The sequence below is a fragment of the Nycticebus coucang genome, chromosome X (genome assembly GCF_027406575.1).
Source record: "Nycticebus coucang isolate mNycCou1 chromosome X, mNycCou1.pri, whole genome shotgun sequence".
Lineage (NCBI taxonomy): Eukaryota > Metazoa > Chordata > Mammalia > Primates > Lorisidae > Nycticebus > Nycticebus coucang.
Genome location: NC_069804.1, coordinates 39169917 through 39194010, shown reverse-complemented (window position 1 = coordinate 39194010; position 24094 = coordinate 39169917). Strand labels below are relative to the sequence as shown.

Here is a 24094-nt window from a genome sequence, read left to right as displayed (position 1 = left end):
TGGCTGGCAACCTGTAGAAGACTGAAACTGGACCCACACCTTTCACCATTAACTAAGATAGACTCTCACTGGATTAAAGATTTAAACTTAAGACATTAAACTATAAAAATACTAGAAGAAAGTGCAGGGAAAACCCTTGAGGAAATCAGTCTGGGCGAGTATTTTATGAGGCGGACCCCCCAGGCAATTGAAGCAGCTTCAAAAATACACTACTGGGACCTGATCAAACTAAAAAGCTTCTGCACAGCCAAGAACATAGTGAGTAAAGCAAGCAGAGAGCCCTCAGAATGGGAGAAGATATTTGTAGGTTATGTCTCTGACAAAGGTTTAATAACCAGAATCCACAGAGAACTCAAATGCATAAGCAAGAAAAGAACAAGTGATCCCATTGCAGGCTGGGCAAGGGACTTGAGGAGAAACTTCTCTGAAGAAGACAGGCACACGGCCTACAGACATATGAAAAAATGCTCATCATCCTTAATCATCAGATAAATGCAAATCAAAACTACTTTGAGATATCATCTAATGCCAGTAAGATTAGCCCTTATCACGAAATCCCAAGACCAGAAATGTTAGCATGGATGTGGAGAAAAGGGAACACTTCTACACTTCTGGTGGGAATGCAAATTAATACATTCCTTTTGGAAAAAAGATGTTTGGAGAACACTTAGAGACCTAAAAATAGATCTGCCATTCAATCCTTTAATTCCTCTACTAGGTATATACCCAGAAGACCAAAAATCACATTATAACAAAGATATTTGTACCAGAATGTTTATTGAAGCCCAATTCATAATTGCTAAGTCATGAAAAAAGCCCAAGTGCCCATTGATCCACGAATGGATTAATAAATAGTGGTTATATGTACACCATGGAATATTATGCAGCCCTAAAGAAAGATGGAGACTTTACCTCTTTCATGTTTACATGGATGGAGCTGGAACATATTCTTCTTAGTAAAGTATCTCAAGAATGGAAGAAAAAGTACCCAATGTACTCAGACCTACTATGAAACTAATTTATGGTTTTCATATGAAAGCTATAACCCAGTTATAACCTAAGAATATGGTGAAGGGGGAGAGGGACGGGAGGGAGGGGGGAGGATGGGTGGAGGGAGGGTGATTTGTGGGATTATACCTGCATCTTACAAGGGTACATGTGAAATTTAGGAAATGTAGAATATAAATGTCTTAACACAGTAACTAAGAAAATGCCAGGAATGCTATGTTAACCAGTGTGATGAAAATGTGTCAAACGATCTATAAAACCAGTGTATGGTGCCCCATGTTCACATTAATGTACACAGCTATGATTTAATAATAAAAAAAGAAATTGCTTTCATTAAAATTCCTATCACATTTATGTGGCATTATTTTTTTCTTTTGTTAGCCTGTCTAGACAAAATTTTACTGAAAGCTATTTTGCAGCAAATAAGGTAGGAATTTTAGAATCGAAACAATTAGCCACTTCAAAGAGGAAGTTATGAATAAACAAGTTATAAAGCTTCCTTGATTCCTTGATGCTTTTAAACAATCTGAGCTAGCACAGCACATTAAGGTCCAAGGGAGATAATGAGCAAGCAAGGATGACATAGTGGCTCAGTGAACAGTGCTCCGAAGTCAGACTTCTTTAGTTCCAGTCCAGGATATGCCACTTATTTCCTCTGAGACCTTCAGGCAATTACTTAACTTATCTATATCTCAAGACTCAAGAAGACTTAACCTCTCTCTGTAATGTAATACCCCCTCTGTAAAAATAATCTCATAGGGTTGTTGTGAACTTGAGTAAGACAATATTGGTAAGTATTTAGCACAGCTTGACACATAGTAATTATAGGATAGACGCTTCTGGTATGTCTCCCAACATCTATTCTCTTTGTCTAGTTAGGCTTATAGCCACTCAGAATAAATACTAGATTTCTCAGTGTCCCTTGCAGTTAGGTTTTGTCATGAAACTAAATGTTGGCCAAGTGAATATGATTACAAGGAATATGTGCAACCTCTAAATTATGCCTTTAATGAGATAGGGACCATCCCATTCCCTTGACCTCTTCTTCCTTCACAAAGGGTGGGATATGAACATAGGAGTGAGTCATCCTGAATTAAGACCTAAACCCTCAAGATGGTGGAGCAACAAAAAAACAATGAGCTCAGAGCTCCCACAATAATACCACAAAACTGTCAATCAACCCAGACTTTTACATTAGAGAGAAATACATTTCCATCTTAATTCATTGTTATAATGTATCTCTGTCACCTGAAGCCGGACCTGTTTCCCAAGAAATACGATAAGAATTCAGTAAATGTTAGTTGTTATTATGTTGTAACTTACAGAAATGTTGCTATCACGTTTTGCTTCAGCCTCTGCTTTAATGCTTGTAAGCTGAATACTTCTAGAGATAAAATTTCATATTCCATTAAGAGAGCAAAGCCAGAGTGACTGATGAAGTATATTGTCGAGCCAAAAGCAATCAGACAAAATTCCTGGAAATAATATATGCAGGCAGAATAATGCCACAGCAGCCTGATGCCTATGGCTGCACATCTTTTAGCGTTCCCATCTCTTGTTCCCATTCAGAGGCAATGTCATCAACACTAGTGCTATTTCATATTTGCCTGAGAAAAGTTCAAGGCTGACCAGACTGCCTTTCTGTGCTCTGGTTACAAAAATCTTACCATTTCATTTTGATCGAAGCTTCTGCATGCAGAGCCTATTATTAAAACCCAAACAGCACAATATTTAGCCACGTAACGACAGGCACTCTGCTTTACATGTCATGTCATTAAACTTTGACAACAACTGATGAGAAAAGAATAATGTGATTCACATTTTGTGGATAGGGAAGTGGGATCCCGGAGAGGCAAACTGAGGGTTTGTTGTGAGTCACAGAGCTACTCAAAGGTGCAATCAGGATTCAGACTCAGAATTTTGTATATCAAAATCTGGACTCTTCCCACATTCCAGAGGCCTCTTGCTGGCTCCTCATCTATTTAAATGTTTTCACTGTGAAAGGACATTGCATTTATTAATGATTATTTCCTACTTGCACAAAGCCATGCTAAGGACACTCAAAGTTATGCCTCAGTAAACATGGAAAGTTTCTTCTGCCTGCCCTGCTTCTCCCACCATATGACATCTGCCCACGTTGGAGCATTTCACAAAATCTCTCAAACAAACTTTGCCCAACAGAGCTGTTCTTCAACAAGCACAACTCTGACCCTAATAAACTTTATAAAGCTTTTGATGAGTTTTCATATCAAAGGCTGTTAAAAAGAATCAAGACCCTCTGAGAATTGGGAAAAAGGTTTTGACTGAATAGAAAGCTGCTTCAGACAAAGAAAGAGCAGGCATGAAAGAACACTTATTTGTCTAGATAAAAAAGTTTTGTGAATTGTGCAAATTTCATGCTTAGCGATGGTCTTTATGAAAGAGGGCATTGTGAAATCTTCTTATCTGTAGATGATACCAACCACTTCTTGGTAGTAAAACGTTTGGCTCACAGGAGATCTCAAAAAGCTATATGAACGCACAGGCAATTAACAAAATAATATTCTCTCAACCAAAAATAAAACAAAAAGTGGAGCAATAAAACTGAAAAATAATAGTCTTAGGTAAAATAATTAAAACACAGGAATACAAGGAAGAGCCTAACCAACCCATTATAACACAAGAAAGTAATCAATGAATTATTATGGACTTTTGAGAAAGATTAAACAGCCTCCTTTTTAGAAAAGACAACAAATACGGCAAACACTATCTGTTCCTGTGAAATCATGCTGAATGTTCTTCTGCCAAACTTTGCCTGGCATCCCACCCTTACTTGGCTCCTTCATCTTCCCTGTCTTGCTTTCTTATTAATACTCTTTGGTTTCTCTTGAATAAATCACTTGCATACTGATTCTGGGCTCAGGGTCTACTTCTGGAGAACTAAACCTAAAAGAGGGATCTCATAAATCATAGAGAAGGACAACTCATTATTCTAAAGGAGTTAGGAATCAGTGCTATTTTTCACTTTGGTGTTTATTAAGTATAGTCTTAAAATCATAGCAGAACGTGATCTCACATGTAATTAACAAACCCAGTTTTCTAAATGGGAATACCTTAAAGGAACTATTGTTTCAATTTCCTGGCCCATCAAGAACAAGGATGTGCTTTGCTAATCTGAAACCCAAAGGGTACCTCTTTGAGTATCAAAACCAGCAGAAAGCTCCATTGTCAATAAGATAAATTACTCATACAAAGTGGAGGTGGAGATAGAATCAGTACAGCAAGAAGTAGAAAGCTGCATTTCTTTTAAAAAAGAACAAGGATAATAGTGGGCTTTTAAAGACTATTGCTATGACAATTCAATGATAGAATTGACTTGATGGAGGGAAATAGGCATTCATATAAAAAAGATACTTTAAAGAGAACACATTGCCCTTGAAAAATTCTTTGAAACCACTTCTGCTGCTAAATACAGGCACATACTAGAGCAGTGGTTCTCAACCTGTGGGTCGTGACCCCTTTTAACTGCATTAAAGGTTTGCGGCATTAGGAAGGTTGAGAACCACTGTACTAGAAGGTTTTAGTTTAAATTTTTATAGGTATATAGCTATAAGTTTATTTCTAAAAATGTCTCTGAATTTGTGCAAACTAAATTATTTAAAATGTAGCAAGGAATGAGTTATATATTCTGGAAAGGCAATTATCAATTCTGGACTTTTCCTGTTTCATTTTTTTCAGGTGATGTTTATGGGGAGCCCATATTTTCATATGTGAAGGTTATTATAAAGTATACTTCTAGCAGTTTTCTTAGTTGTAAGTATTAGCATATGATAAAATAAATGTCCAGTCACTATTTCTTTGATATTTATAGAGGATAAATATAAACCTTTTATATGCTATTTTTTCTTATATGCTTCATTGACAACCATCAGTGACAATCAAATACTTTCAGATTCTATAAAAGGAAGATGAGATTTATGCTGAGCAATAAAGAAATCTGATCCATAACATGGTTGATCTTAATTGAATCCACTATCTTTGTAAAGATCTTTTGCTGTAGTTAAGTATATTCCTGGGGTATTTTATTTTCTTTGTAGCTATTGTGAATGTTACTGAGTCTTTGATTTGACTCTCAACGGTTATTAGTGTATAGAAATGCTATTGATTTGTGTACATTGATTTTGTAACGTGAACTTTCTGAATTTATTTTTTAATGTTAGGAGTCACTTGGTGGAGACTTTTGAGTTTTTCAAAATAAAATATCATATAGTCAGTAAAAAGTGTAGTTTAACCTCCTCTTTTCTGATTTGGATACTCTTTATTTCTTTCTCTTACCTGATTGCTCTGGCTAGGACTTCTAGAACTATGTTGAATAGAAGTGATAGTGGTAAGCACCCTTGTCTTTTTCCAGTTCTTAGGGGGAATGGTTTCAACATTTTCCCATTCATTAAGATGTTGGATGTTGTTTTGTAATACATGGATTTTATAATTTTGAGATATATTCCTTTTATTTATTTATTTATTTTTGCAATTTTTGGCCTGGGCTCAGTTTGAACCCACCACCTCCGGCATATGGGGCCAGCACCCTACTCCTTTGAGCCACAGGCACTGCCCGAGATATATTCCTTTTATGCCCAGTTTTTTGAGAGTTTTTAATCATGAAAGGGTGCTGAATTTTGTCAAATGCCTTTTCTGTACCTACTGAGATGATCGTATGCTCTTTGTTTTTGCTTCTGTTTATGCAGTAAATCACAATTATTGATTTATGTATGTTGAATCCTGACTTGAAACCAAGCCAACTTGGTCATGGTAAATTATTTTTTTTGGTGTGCCAATTAATTCAGTTTGCTAGCATTTTACTGGCAAATTTTTTCAGCTATATTCATAAGGGATGTTGGTCTGTAGTTTTCTTTGTTCCTTTTCTATCTTTGGTATCAAGGTTATGTTGGCTTCATGGAATGAGTTGGGGAGGATTTCCTCCTTCTTAACATTATGGAATAATTTATGCAGTGTTGGTACCCATCCTTTTTTTTGGTAGGCCTGTAATATGGCTGTGAATCCATCTAGCTCAGGGTTTTCATTTCTTGGAAGGTTTTTTATTACTGCTTCAACCTCATAGCTTATTACCGGTCTGTTCAGGAATTCTATTTTTTCCTGATTGAGTCTTGGAAAGTTGTGTGTTTCTATCAATTTGTTCATTTCCTCTATTTTTTTTTTTTTTTGGCTGGGGCTGGGTTTGAACCCACCATCTCTGGTATATGGGGCCAGTGCCCTAGTCCTTTGAGCCACAGGTGCCACCCTTTCCTCTATGTTTTGTATAGATACATGCATAGAAATTGTCATAGTATTCACAGATAATATTTTGCATTTCTGTGTATTAGTTGTCATCTCCTTTTTCATTTCTTTTTTTTTTTTTTTTTTGCAGATTTTGGCTGGGGCTGGATTTGAACCCACCACCTCTGGTATATGGGGCTAGTGCCCTACTCCTTGAGCCACAGATGCTGCCCACCTTTTTCATTTCTGATTGAGCTTCTTCATGTCCTTTTTCTTCTTTTTTGGTTAATCTAGCAAGAGGTCTATGGAATTTTGTTTATCTTTTCAGATAACAAACTTTTCGTTTCTTTGATCCTTTATATTTTGTTTGTTTGTTTCCCATTTCATTTAGTTTTGCTCTGACCTTGCAAAACATGGGGGAAAGAAATAACAAATGATACAAACAAACAAAATAATATCATACTTATGGATCAGTAAAATCAACATTGTTAAAATGTTCATACACTTGAAGTGATTTACAGAGTAAATGCAATCCCCACCCAATACTATGTCATGTTTTGCAGATCTACAAGAAAATAATTATATGTTTATTTTGGAACCAGAAAAGAGCCTGAAAAGTCAAAGCAATCTTAAGCAAGAAGAACAAATCTGAAGGCATTACATTACCAGACTTCAAACATTACTGCAAGGCTAGTAACCAAAACAACATGGTATTGTCACAAAAATAGTGACATAGCTCAATGGAACATAATAGACAACCCTTATATAAAACCATACACATACAGCCAACTGATCTTTTACAACTCACACAGCAATCTGTACTGGGGAAAATAAGCCTTATTCAATAAATGCTGCTGTGGAAATCGGACAGCCACATGAAAAAGAATGAAATAGGATCCATGTTTATCACAACTTACCAAAATAAATTCAAGATAGACAAAAGACTTCAATGTAAGTCATGAAACCATAACAATTCTAGAAAAAAAAAAACTTAGGAAAAACTCTTCTAGACATTAGGATAAGTAAAGAATTTATGAATAAGACCCCAATGGCTACTACAGCAACAACAAAAATAAATGGGACTTGATAAAATTAAAATGCCTTTGAATAGCTAATCAAATAATCAACAGAGCAAATAGACAATATGCAGAATTGGAGAAAATAGCCAAGGCTACACATTTGATAAAGGACTACCCTGTTTCCCCGAAAATAAGACATCCTCTGAAAATAAGACCTACTTACAGGAAAGATAAGATGTCCCCTGAAAATAAGACCTAGCACATCTTTGGGAGCACACCTTAAAATAAGACACTGTCTTATTTTCGGGGAAACAGGGTAATAACCAGAACATACAAATATCTCAAACAAATCAGCAAGAAAAAAATCAAACAACCCCATTAAAAAATGGGCAAAAGACATGCAGAATCTTTCTAAAAGAAGATAGATAGGTGGCCAATGAACTTAAGAAAAACTGCTCAACATCTCTAAACATCAGGGAAATGCAAATTAAAACCACCATAAGGTGTTACCTTACCCCAGTTAGAATGGCTTTTATTAAAACATCCAAAACCAATGGATGTTGGTATGGATGCAGAGAGAAACGGACGCTTACACACTGGTAGGACTGCAGGTTGGTATGACCTTCATGGAAAATAGCACAGAGATTCTTCAAAGAACTAAAAACAGAGCTACCATTTGATCCAGCAATCCCATTACAGGGCATCTACCCAAAGGAAAGGAAGTCATTTTATCAAAAAGACACCTGCATTTGGATGTTTATTACAGCACAATTCACAATTGCAAAGATGTAGAATCAACCAAAGAGCCCATCAATTCATGAGTGGATTAACATAATATGGTATATGTGTTCCATGGAGTGCTACTCAGCTTTAAAAAAGGATGCATTAATGTCATTTGCAGCAATTTCACTGAACCTGGAGATCATTATCCCCAGTGAAATATCTCAAGAATGGAAAAACATTACATGTACTCACGGTGCATACACATGCATAGAGGAGAGTAAAACTTAATGGAAATCAAGCAAGGAGAGAGGTGAGGAGGGGATAGGAGAAAACCTACCTAACAGACCCAATGAACAGTTTGGGTGATCTGCACGTTTATATCCATGATGCAAGCATTATACACCAATTCTGGGTACAGACATCACACAAGGAATGGAAGGATACTAAAACAGGAATATGTGGAATAGTCAATGATACACAATTGACCCTTGAACAACACATTTCTGAACTGCTTAGGTCCACTTATACATGGATTTTTAAAAATAAATGCAATGGGCCCAGGCCCTACTTATCTGTGGGTTCCATATTTGAAACCAAATGTGGATCAACACAATAATTAAGTAAACGAGTTGAGGTATATATTAACCAGTGTGATGTAAGCGTTCCTACTTCTGCATGAAATCAGCACATTGTACCCCTTAAGTACATTAATGTATACATGATCTATGCGTTTATAATTTAATTAAAAAAATAAAAAATAAAGTATCCCCTCCCCAAAAATTACAGAATTCCTGGGTTGTGAAACCCATGTATACAGAGGTTTGACTTTTTGTCTGTACAAGTTCTGCAGGACTGACTGCAGGGCTTGATTGAGTATTTGTAGATTTTGGTATACACATCAATCTTGGAACTGATCCCCCGTGTATACTGAGGGATGACTGTATACATAGATAGACTCTCTTTATACATATATCTATAGGTCTATCTATAGTTCTCTTTATTTTTATATATAATCTATATATTTGAAATAATATGAATATCAATACCATTAATAATATGAAATAATGTAGACCTACATAGAGACATATATAGAGATACAGATATAGATTCAGACAGAAAACAATCTTACTTATGACTATGGTGACCTATTATTTCAAACAAACAAAAACGTTCTGGCAAGTATAGGTTTATTTATTTGGACAATCCAATGTTTGATGTGTCTTCAAAAATCACATATTTTGTGGCCCTGTGATTATGGTGAACCCTACAAGTAGGAATTACTTGGAGGTAAATGCTGTAGAATCAAAATTTAAAGTTAGTTTTCCTGTATGTGTGTATATAATGAAGTTAGCAAGATGTTTGGTAGGAAAATCCCCAAAGTTTTCAACTTGTTTAAAGGAGAGCTGTGTTTATTTTTTTTTTTCATTTCTCTGTGACACATTAAGAGTTTACATTCTGTTATGGAGCCAGTATGTTCATGCTGGGAGATTCTGTTAATCCATTAAGAAGCTTTGCAGCAATTCTATTAGGATTAAAACAAAATGTTTACCAAACTCAGAGTCCAGTCCAATAGTTCTGCTGGTGTTGTATGGGGACAGAGGGTCTTTAGGCTTTTGAGAAGGTCAAACTAATTTTGTTCCTAGTAGTAGAGTGATAAGATTTGGAAAAACAAACAGCTCTGCAGATCAAATATTTGTAGTGAATTAGGAGAATGTTATTTTTTGGCACTTACTGGTCTTTCTGACTGCTAGGCTAAATGTATAATTCTTAAAATCACTTGAAATCCACTTGCACCAAATATTTAGCTTATCTGCAGAATTTCAAATAGCTAATTTGAATATACAATACTTCACCCTCTTACTTTTCCTTTCTTCTCTTCCCTCAGCACTGAAATAATGGAATCAGACATATTAACACAAAACTATATGGAGAATGGCAGTTTCTAGGCTGAGGTCTGTGCTTCCTTGATATTAAGTTCTGGCTTGCTTAGTGGCTCAGTTTAGCTGAGCTAAGTGTACAGAAAAAAAAAAAAACATAATACATTTCCACTTTGGTTTTCAGTCAGTATAAAGAGTAGAACAACTTAAGAAACTCTTGTTAGTTTTTACTGTGTAAGTACAATGGTTCTATAGAAACCATAGTAACTTTGCAAAATGCTATAAAGCTTATAGGTCAGAACTTTCAGTAAATGTCTGGCTAAAGAAATGTTTTCTGTTTTGTTCCATTTCTCTGACAGCTATTGGTAAGGCTGTGGGTGGGCTTTCGACAGGGTCAGAATAGGTATAGTTATCACATAAGCATCATAGCCTAGAGGAAAGTGTAGCAGTATAGAATATTAATGAGATTTCTTTGAGTACATATTAGGAACCACATACACCTTTATGGTAGTCTGAGTTCTTCCAAAGTCAGAAAAATCCAAGGTACAATGTAATCAACAATGATTTCTATTTCATGCTTCCACACTGTCAGTATTTTTTTCCCATTTACAATCACTATTGATAGTTCAATTTTCTTCATAACAGTCCTTCCATTTTTCTTCATTGCACTAAAGCTGTCAATAAATCTGAGTGACTTGTTCTCCATGGAGAACATTTAAAATATTTGTACTTTCTAGCAGTCAAATCTTGTATCTAGTTATCTCATACCACTTCTTTCTTCTTGGTCTGAAGAAGAAAAATATACATAAATGTATTTGAGCCTCTTGAATAAACCTAGAATGCAGTGGGTAGTGGGTAGATACCCCTCTTCCAGCCTATGATTTATGCCTGGAGGACTGCATTAGTCAGGGTTCTTCAGAGAAACAGAACCAATAGAATATATGTGGATAGATAGATAGATAGATACATACATACATACATACATACATACATAGTTAAAGATATTTATTGTGCAGAATTGGCTTATATAATACAGAGGCTTAAAAGTCCAGATCCACGAGAGCCGATGGTACAGTTTCAGTCCAAGACTAAAGGCCTGAGAACTAGGAGAGCTGATTCTGTAAGTTCCAGTGAGAGTTGAAAGGCCAAAGACAGAGAAAACTGATATCTTAGCTTGAAGACAAAGAGAGAGAATTCTTTTCTACTCAGCCTTTTATTCTATTACTACCTTCAATGGATCAGACAAGGCTCACACACACTGGTGAAGGCAATATGTTTTACTTAGTCTACTTATTCAAATGTTATTCTTATTCAGAAACACTTTCAAAGAAACTTCCAGAAATAATGTTTAACTAAATATACGGACACCCACTGGCCTAGATATGTTGACACATATAATTAACCATCTCAGGGGTTCATATAAAGTTGGTTGGAGCCTCCCTTCCCACACTTTTGTGAATTTCATAGCTAAGCCCATCACTGTCGAACTCACTACCCTTGCATCTCACCACTTATGGCTATTCCCTGCTTTGTTTTTGCAAGATCAGATAGGGAGCTTATTCCTTTTTTATTGATATCCTCCAAAACCATTAACACAAGAAATTTAGACATGTAACCAATTTTATTAAAATGGCAAAATCTTTGGTGCTAGTTATTGCCATAATTGCTTTCACTGTACTACAGAGGTACAAATTGATATTTTGGGAAACTGTAGGATAAGAAGTAATCAATTATGAATAAGATACAAATTGAATAGGTCAAAGACAAGATTAAGAAGAAATCATTAGATTTCTTGAACAAAATGATAAGCCACAAGATATCAAAACCTATGGGATACTGCAAAGGCAGTCCTAAGAGAAATTTATAGCATTAGATGTCTTCATCAAGAAAACAGAAAGAGAGCAAATCATCAACCTAATGGGCCATCTCAAGCAACTGGAAAAGGAAGTGCAATCCAACCCCAAACCCAGCAGAAGAAAAGAAATAACCAAAATTAGAGCAGAATTAAATGAAATTTAAAAAAGAGAATCATTCAGAAGATCAGTGAAACAAAAAGTTGATTCTTAGAAAAGATTATTAATACAATTGATAAACCCTTGGTCAGACTAACCAGAAACAGAAAAGTAAAATCGCTAATAACTTTAATCAGAAATAATAAAGGGGGAATAACAACAGATACCACAGAAATACAAAAGATCCTCAATAATTACTACAAAAAAACTCTATGCCCAGCCAGGTGCAATGGTTCATGCCTATACTCCTAGCATTCTGGGAGGCTGAGGTGGGTGGATTGCCTAAGATCACAGGTTCGAAACCAGCCTGAGACGGAGTGAGACCTTGTCTCTAAAAATAGCTGGGCATTGTGGCAGGTGCCTGTAGTCCCAGGTGCTTGGGAGGTTGAGGCAGGAGAATCGCTTGAGCCCAAGAGTCTAAGGTGGCTGTGAGCTATGAGACCATGGCGCTGTACCAAGGGTGACAAAGTGAGACTCTGTCTCAAAAAACAAAACAAAAACAAACAAACAAATAAAATAACAACTCTATGCCCAGAAATGTGAAAATGTAGAGGGAATGGACCAATTCCTGGAAGCATGCCATCTTCCTAAACTCAGAAAAAATTAGAAATTTTTGTATCAAGCACTGAAGTAGCATCAACTATACAGAATCATCCAAAAATAAAAATCTCTGGACCAGATAGTTTCACACAAGAATTCTACCAAACCTCCAAAGAGGAGCTAGTTCCTATATTGCATAATCTATTCCAAACCACAGAGAAGGAAGGAATCCTCTCCAACATGTTCTTTGAAGCAAATATCACCCTGATCCCCAAACCAGGAAAGGAACCAACTAAAAAAGAAAACTATAGACGAATATCTTTAATGAATTTTGATGCAAAAAATTCATTAATAGCAAGCAGAATACAGCAACACATTAAAAAAGTTATACACCATGATCAAATGGGTTTTATCTCAGGGATTCAAAGTTGGTTAAACATATGTAAATCCATAAATGTAATTCACCACATAAATAAAATAAAAAACGAAGACCATATGATTCTCTCAATTGATGCAGAAAAGGCTTTTGACCATATCCATCATCCTTTCATGATAACAACACAGGAAAATAGGCTGTGTGGGACAGGACATTTCTTAAACTGATAGAGGCTATCTATAACAAACCCTCAGCCAATATAATATTGCATGGAGTAAAACTGAATAATAATAAATAGTGCTGGGAGAACTGATTAGCCTAGAAAACTGAAACTGGACCCACACCTTTCGCCATTGACAAAAATTGATTCTTGCTGGGTAAAATATTTGAATTTAAGACACAAATAATACAAATTCAAGGAGAGATTGTGGGGGAAACACTTAACACTATTGGCTTGAGAAAAGATTTTATAAGGAAGACCCCTCTGGCAATTATAGCAACACTGAAAACAGATGGCCTTCAGAATGGGAGAAGATTTTTGCATGTTATGAATCTGACAAATGTCAGATAACTAGAATCTACAGAGAACTAAAATTAATCAATAAGAAAACAGCAAACAACCCCATTTATAAGTGGGCAAAAGACTTGAATAGAAACTTCTCTGAAGAAGACAGATGAATGGCCAAAAAAAACATAAAAAAAATGCTTGTCATCTTTAACCATCAGAGAAATACAAATTAAAACCACTCTGAGATATCACCTAACTCCAGTAAGATTAGCCCACATCGCAAAGTCCCAAATCTGCAGATGCTGGTGTGGATGTGGAAAGAGGGGGAACCCTTCTATACTGCTGGTAGGATTGCAAACTAATATCAAATGTATGGAAGAAAAGTGTGATAAAGTCTAATGCAGCCCCACTCTGTCCGACCCAGGATGTGAGTCCTCCCTTTGTCCAGAGTATGCATGATGCAAACACTATCTGCCTGTTAGTCACTCACCTAGTTGCCCTTTGGGTCATCAGATTGGGGGGAAAAATAAAAACAAAAAACTACGTATTATGTATAGGGTGTGGTGCTATCTGTGATTTCAGTCATCCACTGTGGGTCTTGGTATGTATTCCCGATGAATAAGGGGGAGACTAATGCTCTGTCTACATTTATAATTAAAGAAGATGCTGAATTTCAGTTAAGACTGATAAAAAGAAATGTACAATTTTCCCCAATTCATGTTCACAGAGCCCCTGAATTCTATACTGGGAGGGGTTACCTTTTCTTTTGTTTACCTTGCCTTTCTCTCAAAGTCTAGCCTGGTATATAGCATAAGGCATATGATTAAAAAAAAAATACTTTGGAGAATTTAATTGTGATGCAGACCTACTGGGCCAAAGGGAAGCTACCCTGAACTGATTTAAGTTGTATTTAAACTCATAATAAAGGGAGAGAGATTAAGAAATCTATAGAAAGTCATTCTGTCTGACCAAGATGCTTAAGCCTGGGTTATAGTGTCTCTTTTTTTAAATTTACCAGTATATAAAATTCAATGATTGTGATAAAAATATATTTGGGAAGATCTTAAATGATACATCACATGAACCCAACATCCTTTACTTTAATGCTCACCCCAAGACTTATTATACTTACACTTCCCTTGAAACTATGTTAAATTGCAATATCCTCAGTAATAAAAGCTTTATAGTGTCCCAGGCTGGGTTTTCTAGAAACTGATTCTTCAATGTGGGTTTGTGTGCACACATCTATGGATTGCTCTCAAGAGAAATATGGAAGGAAGGAGGAGAAACAGGAGAAGGCAGGGGGGAGAGGAGCTAAGCAAAGGTGTGATTTTTGGGGTGAAGTTCTGCCTCAGAATGAGCTCATGGGAAGCTCTAGAAATGAAGGTACATTTCAGAGTCTGTCCTGCCTTGAAGCAAGGGGCTCCTGTACCTGTCAGCCATTGGCTTTGGGCTGCCTGATTTAAAATCCGATTTATCTGACACTTGTGGCCCTGTGTCTCTCTATTATGGAGAATTCCAGTCACCCAATGTAATCCTTTAATGAGAATAGAAGGTGAAAGTCCTTAGAAGTAAAGCACATGGAAACTAGGAACTGAGAGGGACCTCGGGGATCAGAGTAGAGCACTAACAATGTCCACTACAACTAGTAAATCAAGAGCAACACAAACCAACAATAGGGCTAATAATCATAGCCAGCAATTATTGAGTGCTTCCTATATCCCAGCACTTGCTCTAAGCTCTTTATAATATTAGCTCATTTATTCTTTACGACAATTTTACAAGGTAGTTAATATTATTTCTGTTTTGCCAAGTGAGAAAACTACATTTATCTATGGGAGCATCTCGTCTAAAGTGACACAAAGTTTTCATGATACAACTAAGATTTGAATTCTGGATATGTGATACATACACTTGAAACACCATGCCACCCACTTTGGTATGATTCCTCAATACACAAATTTGTTAAGAGTGGCAGAGCTTGAATCATGTGGTCTGAGTTCCTATCTCAGGAGCTCAGAACAAAACAAGGTAAAGCATTTAATGCAGTCGGTGCAGACCAAACAATAAATACTTGCCACTTGTTAAGAAAGAAGGGAACAAGCTATAGCTTTAAAAAATATATGTTCTATATGCCTACATAAGAGACAACTCCAATTAAATTCAAGTGGGAGGAGGGAGAGGAGAGAGGGGAGAGAACAAAGGAGGGAGGAGGAATGGTAATCTCTCACTTAAGGGGCACAATGTAAGGGTATATGCCATATCTCCTGGGTGAAAGGCTCAACTACAACTTGGACTTTACCTAACAAATGCAAACATTGTAGCCTAATTGTATGTACCCTCATATTAATCTGAAATAAAAATATACATTCTTTTAAGGTATCTCTTGGGTCTGCAAACACCTTTCCTTTGCTAGTCTCAAAAAGGTTAAAGAGCCAAAGAAATCAATGATTTGACAGCTCTGTTGTATACCACACAATTTGGCTAAATTTACTTATAGGGAACAAGGAAAGAAGATAAATGTAAATGTGGAATGTAAATGTCTTAGCACAATAACTAAGAAAATGCCAGGAAGGCTATGTTAACCAGTGTGATGAAAATGTGTCAAACTGTCTATAAAACCAGTATATGGTGCTGCATGATCACATTAATGTACACAGCTACGATTTAATAAAAAAAAGAAAAAGAAAAATAGAAAATGGAAGATGGAGTAAAACAATTATTACTAAAAGTTATTGATGATGACAGAAACAAATATTCCGAGAAAAGTCGTATCCATTGTACTTCAGCATTCACAAGGATCTGGTTATTAAATTTCTCCTTCTTAAAGGGAGTGATTTTTAATTTCTCTGAGAATGTCATCAATTACTAGTTAATATTCCATCTGCCTGTAAACAATATAACTTTTTGCAGGGCATTAGACAATTTAGCCACTTCTTATGACCAGACTACTAATGTCAGAAATGTTATTTCTGATTGCTTTAAAATCATTAACTGTATTTTATTGCTACCTGAATTCTGGGGATATGAAAAGCTTTTCATCAAAAACTTTGTTTCATGGGTAGGCACAGTGGCTCACACCTGTAATCTTAGCACTCTGGGAGGCCAAAGTAGGAGGATGGGTGAGGCTAGGAGTGATCAGTCTGAGCAACATAGTGAGATCCCATCTCTAAAAAAACTGAGAAAAATTAGCCCTGCATAGTGGTGCATGCCTATAGTCCCAGCTACCAAGGAGGCTGAGACAGGAAAATTGCTTGAGCCCAGGAGTTTTGGGTAGCAGTGAGTTATGATGATGCCACTGCACTGTAGCCTGGGTAACAGTGTGAAACTCTGTCTCAAACTCCCCCAACCCTCCAAGGAAAAAAAACCCTCTATTCCTCCAAGATTGGTTTAATGTCTTGGAAAAGCAGAAATGAAGCTTCTGAACTCTTACCTATGACATGATTATTAACAAAGAATATTACATTGTATTTTCAGCTCTAAGGATCCTAGTTGTTTCAGGCACATCAAAGATTTTTTGTAACATGTGAAAATAATCTAAGTTTTCTCCTCACTTGAAATAAATACAGGCTTCTGATTGTAGTTCAGGGAGCCATAGAGGACACAAATGCCACACATTGCATAGTTGGCAGCCACAAAGGAGGGAACTTAATTTCAGCTTCTTTCTTCTGGGGTGAGAAGTAATAACCAAATGTATTTAAAAACCAGGACAGTACAGACAGCAACCAATCACAATGGATGTTGCAACCAATGGGAACAATGATAATGACCAGATAAGATGACCCAACCAATCAGAATGAAGCTTGCTGAAATATAGGTGAAGTCATACCTGAGGAACCAGATAAACATCAGGCCTGCCTACAATGGATGTAAAACTCTCTGTGCTCATATTATTCAACTTTCTTCACACAGAAACTTATTTTAAGAAATGTCAGTGATTTCTGGGGTACCATGGAAAAATTTCATTCCCCAGATCCTCTTCTTCCCCCTAGCTATGGTGGAGACAAATCTCCACTAAGACTGATCTGAGGAAAGCATTACAAATAGATGTTAGTTCGTGTTTATTGAACACTCAGGAACTGCACAGGTTTTATCTTCCTTAATCTTGACAACAATCCTACGAGGTGGATACTGTTATTATCCTTGTCTTACTCATGAGGAAACCACACCTGGCCTTCATCAACACCATATTATTAGCTCAATTCTATCTTCCTGAAGTTCTGAAGATGTTTTCTAAAATTTGGGCTAATGCTGGGAACCCACAAAGGACCAGCATCCATCTTCAGTGTGGTTGCATTTGAGTTATTTCTGATCTAAATTGCTTCAAACAAACAAGAAAGCAGACAAGGAGGGCTGAAAAGATAAAAAAAAAAAAATACTACCTTATTCTCTTGTCTTCCACTTTTTTCAAATATTCATCTCTCTTTAGGACTCCCAGGATCATTTCCTTCTCATGATCTAATAAAAATGACAGATTGATGAACTCCGAGTTCTTAGACATGGTATTTCAACAGCAGCTCTAAGCAGCAGCGATTGAATCTTTCAGAAGGTAAATTGATAGCTACAGCTGTTAAGGCTCCTCCTGACCAACCCAGAGTCACTTGGTTGTTTGGTGTAGAGTAGTTTTTATATGGTCTCTGCAGAATCGCTGATGGTGGCTAGGTACTTTTTCAAACTATACAGAAAACAGGCTCCGCTGGCATTACATTCCAAAAAAGTCATTATTGTTTTAACCAAACAAGATTTCTAAAGCCTTTTGCAGTGATATGCAGTGAGACAGCAGCTGAGTTTCACTAATGATGCTCAACTTCAATCCTTCAGAGAGTGCTACAGAGCAGGAATCAGATCCGCTGGGACAGAACACAGAAGACCCTGAAAAGATGGAGAAACAACAGAGAGAAAAATTAACTAGGCCATTTTTTCCCATAGCACTTGCCTAAGTTTTGAAATATTGATGTACCTATCTCAAAAAAATTGTTCTTTAAATCAGTATACATACATTGATTAAATATTTATTTTTGTGGTTTTTAAAAATTTACTGTGAAAGGTTATTAACATTTAGTTGATTCCTGGTTCTCTATGCAAATGTAGTTTCCTTTATTATAATTAGCTTCCTCTGTCAGCTGCATGCCGCTGCCACTCTTGCAGCTGACCCATGGGGGAATCAGGTCACCACTTGGGGATATTAAGTGCACAGTCTGGACTGTCCACAACAGGTCAGGGCCCTTAAGTGGCTCCCTCCTTCTCCCTTCCTCCCTTCATCCCCATAACTAGGACTATAGCTTAAAAAGCATGGCTGGTTAACAAACATAAACCATAACAAACATAAACCAGTGCTACATGAATCAATTTAAATATCCTAACAATCCTGAATGAAAAAAATGTATGTTACAGAAGAATTCATACAAAATGAAAGCATATGTTAATATATGAATGATATAACTTCCCACAAATATTATACCTAATTTATTTTAGGAAAATTCATGGGAAATTAAGGATCATGATTACCTCTGAGTGACAGAGAGAGACAATTGGAAAACACGAGCTTCAACTATGTTGAATGTTTTACCCTCAAGATGGGTGTTATATCCCACGACATATACGGTTTGTGAATTATTCTGCATAGGTATATGTTACATACTGCAAATCAGATGTTTTAGAACTACCCCCTTGTCAGCATAAGAAAGTTGCCAGGCCATATTCCTCCTTCTAACTCTTGAGCACATTCCTTCATTGGTTTGGTACCTGGATTCTCTCTCCTCAGCCACTTAGGAATGATGACTCTTAGGGTGATCTATTTGGTTTTTGTTGCTGGGCATCATCCCATGATACTGTCCTTCAGCTTCCCCTTAGGTCTAAGAACTACAATCTACATATGAATTATACTTGGTTTGCTTGGTTCTAGCTAGGCCTCCAGGCACAACTAGCTCCACAACCAAAGGTTGCTTTGAGGCCTCCCAGTAACCATAAGGTCAGACTTATTTCAGAATCTCAGGAGATATGAAAGGATAAGATCTTGGCCAGAGCCTCCCCAACTTCCCAAGGCCCCCATGTGTTTGTTCTATACAGTGTAAACCAAACCAGAACTTTGCCGAAATGACTCAGAATTGAAGCGCACTCTATATACCAAGAGTTAGTTAGCCTCCTCTAAGGAAACTGCCCAGGTCATTGCAGATTCTCTGGATTTACTCCAGGCCTTTTCCCCATCACCAAAGCCCTACAGGCAGAAGCATCAGAGGTTTCCAAGATTGAAAATAACACAAAACAAGGTCAAGAGAAAAAGGGCTCTTCCGAAAGGTTAATGGTTTGGTTTTTGCATTACTGTCAACTGCGATCTCTTCAGATAAAGAACACAGTTGTTTTTTCTACCCTTTGTGTGTCTCATATAGTTTTAGACTGAAATGGAAAAAAATAATTGGAAATTCAGTGAATGACTACTATGTTATCATTACCACCAGGTTCACTGAAGACATATTTTGTATTTGAAATGTCAGAGAGTGCTACTTGAATATTCTGTAGAATTATCTTTAGAAATTAAGAAAGGAGTTGGGAAATATAAAAGTGCTTGACTTGAAGCTTGTGGTTATTCCTGCCTTGGGAGGTAAAAACAAGTCTGCCTTCTAAAAATCCAGGAGTCTGCCCTACGAGGAGAGTAAAGGGAGGGAAGTTACACTATGAGTAGTGCATGAAGATGACACAGAAAATAGGAAAGCAAGCAAGGATACAAGAGAAATAAAATTTCCTGTTGAGAATTTAATTAGCAGAATTATCCTTAAATGGATTTTTAGCCATCATACCTGTACTAACAGACTAATAGCACCTGAATTATTATACAAATGGGTGGCCAAGGATATCAGAAGTAACAAAAATTCTACCAAGAAAATCAGGATGATTCCTGCAGAAAGAAGGATTGGATTGTGTTTATAATTTAGTACAATGGAAACTAATTGAGGATAATAAATTCTCCTGGTGAAATACAAGGTGGAAAAAAGTAGACAGTGAGCCTAGGCATAGAGAAGGGGGATTAAAGGAGCTAGATGCTGATGGTGCCCATCCAGATTCCAACCAGGGAAATGAATGAAAATTAAAATACAATAGAAGTTCCATAGTGACCACTTCTCTACATTAGCCACCTCCTTACATTGACCTAATTTTTACAGACTGGATAAGCACCACATGTACATATCAGTACAGTAGTCCTCGTTCCTTGTGTTAACCACCTCTGTATGTTGACCAGTTCATTACAGTCTCTTGGGTGGTCAACATGCAGAGGTTGTACTGTAACTTGTTTGTTCTCTGTGGCACATGTTCCATGATGGGTGATGGAACAGTCTGGAAAATTTTCATACTATCTATTATTACAATCATACACTTGTAGGCAAATGTTTATAGCAGCACAATTCACAATTTCAAAGACATGGAAACAATCCAAGTGCCCACAATGCAGTTATGTACGCTATGGAGTACTACTCAGCCATAAAAATGGTGATCGAGTATCTTCTGCAACGACCTTGAGGGAACTGAAAACCATTCTTCTAAGTGAAACAATATAAGAATGGAGAAACAAGAACATGTGCTCAACCAAATGGAACTAATCAGTCAACACTTAAGTGTACATATGGAAGTAAATCTCAGTGAAAATAAATCTGAGGGGAGGAGGGAAGAGGGGATGAGTAACTTCACACCTATTGGTTAAAATGTATACTATCTGGGTGAAGTGTATGCTTATATGTATAATTTTGACTCAATCTGTATAAAAATAAAGTATGTAAACAAAATATGTGTGCCCCTAACATCATGAAAGAATAAAAAAAATCATACAACTAATTCTCTTCCTCTCGGACAATTCTTATTATAAGTTGGCTTCCCATGGAGTTCTCCCTTCAGGGGTGAATGTTCTCCTCCTGCTTTCCACAACCAGTTTTAGTTTGAACCCATGTCAGATCTGTTTGCTATGTTTCAACCAAATCAAATTTCACTGAGGAACAGCATCTAAGCTGTTGTGTAATGAATTCACCTAAGAATGTACTATCACTTGCTGTCTCTTTTCAGCTAGTTCATAACTGAAAAAAATATCTTACCTACTACATGCACACTTTAATCAAATGGGAAAAAATGAGTTGAACCTAATTCTTTTTGTTTGTTGTGCCCAGTAAACACTTGACATATTTGGAGGGTGATATTCATTTCTTTTTTTTTTTTTTGAGACAGAGTCTCACTTTGTTGTTCTCACTAGAGAGCCATGGCGTCACAGCCCACCGCAACCTCAAACTCTTGAGATTAAGTAATTCTCTTGCCTCAGCCTCCCAAGTAGCTGGTACTACAGGTGCCCACAACAACGCCCAGCTATTTTTTTAGAGACGAGGTCTTTCTCTGGCTCATGCTGGTCTTGAACTTGTGAGTTCAGGCAATCTACCTGCCTCAGCCTCCCAGAGTGTTAGGATTATAGGTGTGAGCCACCACGCCTGGCCTTGTAATATTCATTTTTATTTTATTTTTCAATTCCTTAACTTAAACATATCTCTCTCTTTAAATATTTCAGATGTGGATTTTTTTCCTCTCTGGCCAGTAGCCTCACTGAACTTTAAACTATTTAGAAAGATGACAAGATGGTTTGTATATTACTCTGAAGCTTTTCAGCATAGATTGCTTTAGACAGGTCCTTAACTTCTGACCATCAAAAAAAATGCAATAATCAAAAATTCTTACAGGAATACCTAGAGGCATAAGTTAAAAAAGCATCTGTTTTGAATAACACACACTTAAAAATAATAGGGGTCAATATTTGAGTTAAAGGAAAGGGTACATCTGAATATACCTCATTACTGGGTATTTGAAAAGCAGCTTTAAAAATACAATGTTTCTCAAGTGCTCTTAGGGTGAAATTAATAAAAATAAAGTTAATTTCCTATTTGCCTTTTACTGTGTGATGACACAACGGTGAGATGGATTGTCAGCCCATCTAGAGGGATGTTTAGGATGCTTGGAATACAAGGTAAATAGCATATGCAACATTTACTTAAAGATGCCTTTCAAACAGATGTGCAATCATCCTGTATGGCAGCTGTAATTATAGCATCAAAAGCACAAAAATCCACATGACTGTCAAAAGGTGAGAACTGGGTGATTCCAGAAGAAATAAGAGTGTGGCATGAGCATGGAGAAGCAAAAGAAAATAAGGAAATATGTGACCAAGAATGGAATGCTTAGTCTCAGAGATCTGAGGCTTAAAGAAAAGGATAGGTAAAAACAAAAAAGACTTTTACATGTCAAACGGTCTATGAACCAAGTGTAGGATGCCCCATGATCATACTAATGTACACAGCTATGATTTAATAAAAAAAAAAAGACTGTAATCCTACCACTTGGGAGTCCAAGGTGGGTGGATTGCCTGAGCTCAGGGGTTTGAGACCAGCCTGAGCCAGGGCGAGACCTAAAAATTTCTATTCTATTTCTAAATAGAAATTTCTATTTCTAAAAACAGCCAGTCATTGTGGCAGGCGACTATAGTCCCAGCTACTTGGGAAGCTGAGGCAAGAGAATTGCTTGAGCCCAAGACAAGAGTTTGAGGTTGCTGTGAGTTGTAACACCACGGCACTCTAGTGAGGGTGAAAAAGTAAGACTCTGTCTCAAAAAAACAAAACAAAACAAAACAAAAACGCAAAAAAGGAAAGAAAGATCCCAGCATGCTAAAGAAAGAAAGAGAAGTCTCCCAACACTCTTCCTGCTTATTCATCCAATATAATACAAAACTTTACTTCAAATTATTCTCCAAGGTGATAGTCACCAAAACAATATGGTACTGGTATGAAAGTAGACAAATAGATCAATGGAGAAGAACAGAGACCCCAGAAAGAAAATTACAGACCTACGACAAACTGATGCTTGATGAAGCAAACAAACAAATACTGGGAAAAGTACATTCTACCCAATAAATAGATAGTCACATGCAGAAGAATAAAAATAGATCCCTGTCTCTCACAACATACAAAAATTAACTCAAGATGGATTAAAGTCTTAAATGTAAAACCTGGAGCCATAAAAATCCTAGAAGAAAACATAGGAAAAACTCTTCTGCACATTGACCTAGGCAAATGATTCATGACTAAGATGCCAAAAGCACATGCAACAAAAACAAAAATAAATAAATAGAATTGAATTAAATCAAAAACTTCTACACAGGAGAAGATATAATCAACAGAGTAATAGACAGCCTACAGAATGGGAAAAATATTCACAAACTATACATCTGGTAAAGGACTCATCCAGAATTTATGAGGAACTCAAACCAACAACAACAACAAAATCCTATTTAAAAGTGGGCAAATGACATGACATATTACCTCAGCTTCCAATATCATAATATACAACGCATATACCTGCTGATTATCATGCTTGGCTACTGAGAAGGAAAAGAATACTGGTAAGTGGTGGGGATGGGGGAAGGGGAGAGTAGAGAGAGAAAGAAGGAGGGAAGGGTGAGGAAAGGAAGAGCAGAGAGAGGGAAAGAGGAAGGGGGCTGGGGCCTTGGTGTGTGCCACACCTTTTGGGGGCAAGACATGATTGCAAGAGGGGCTTTGCCTAACAAATACAATCAGTCTAATGTGGTTTATTGTACCCTCAATGAATCTTCAATGATTAAAAAAAAAAGAATACTGGTAGAGTCATAACAGCATTGAAGTTAATAAATCTGTTTTTTAAATAATGCTTAATTCACAAAGGTTTGTTCAGCCTGAAAATAAATGAAACCAAAGAACAGAAAGAATGAGTTACAAAGC

General features: G+C 36.7%; 1 protein-coding gene across 1 annotated transcript in view; it reads right to left on the bottom strand.

Moving 5' to 3' along the window:
• The window catches only part of SYTL5 (synaptotagmin like 5), a 128761-nt gene extending 110944 nt beyond the window's left edge, over positions 1–17817 (bottom strand). The window contains exon 1 of the mRNA XM_053579914.1: positions 17699–17817. Within this exon, the coding sequence (XP_053435889.1) occupies positions 17699–17817 (119 nt within the window). The remainder of the gene's footprint in view (positions 1–17698) is intronic.
• Between the last annotated feature and the right edge of the window lie 6277 nt (positions 17818–24094).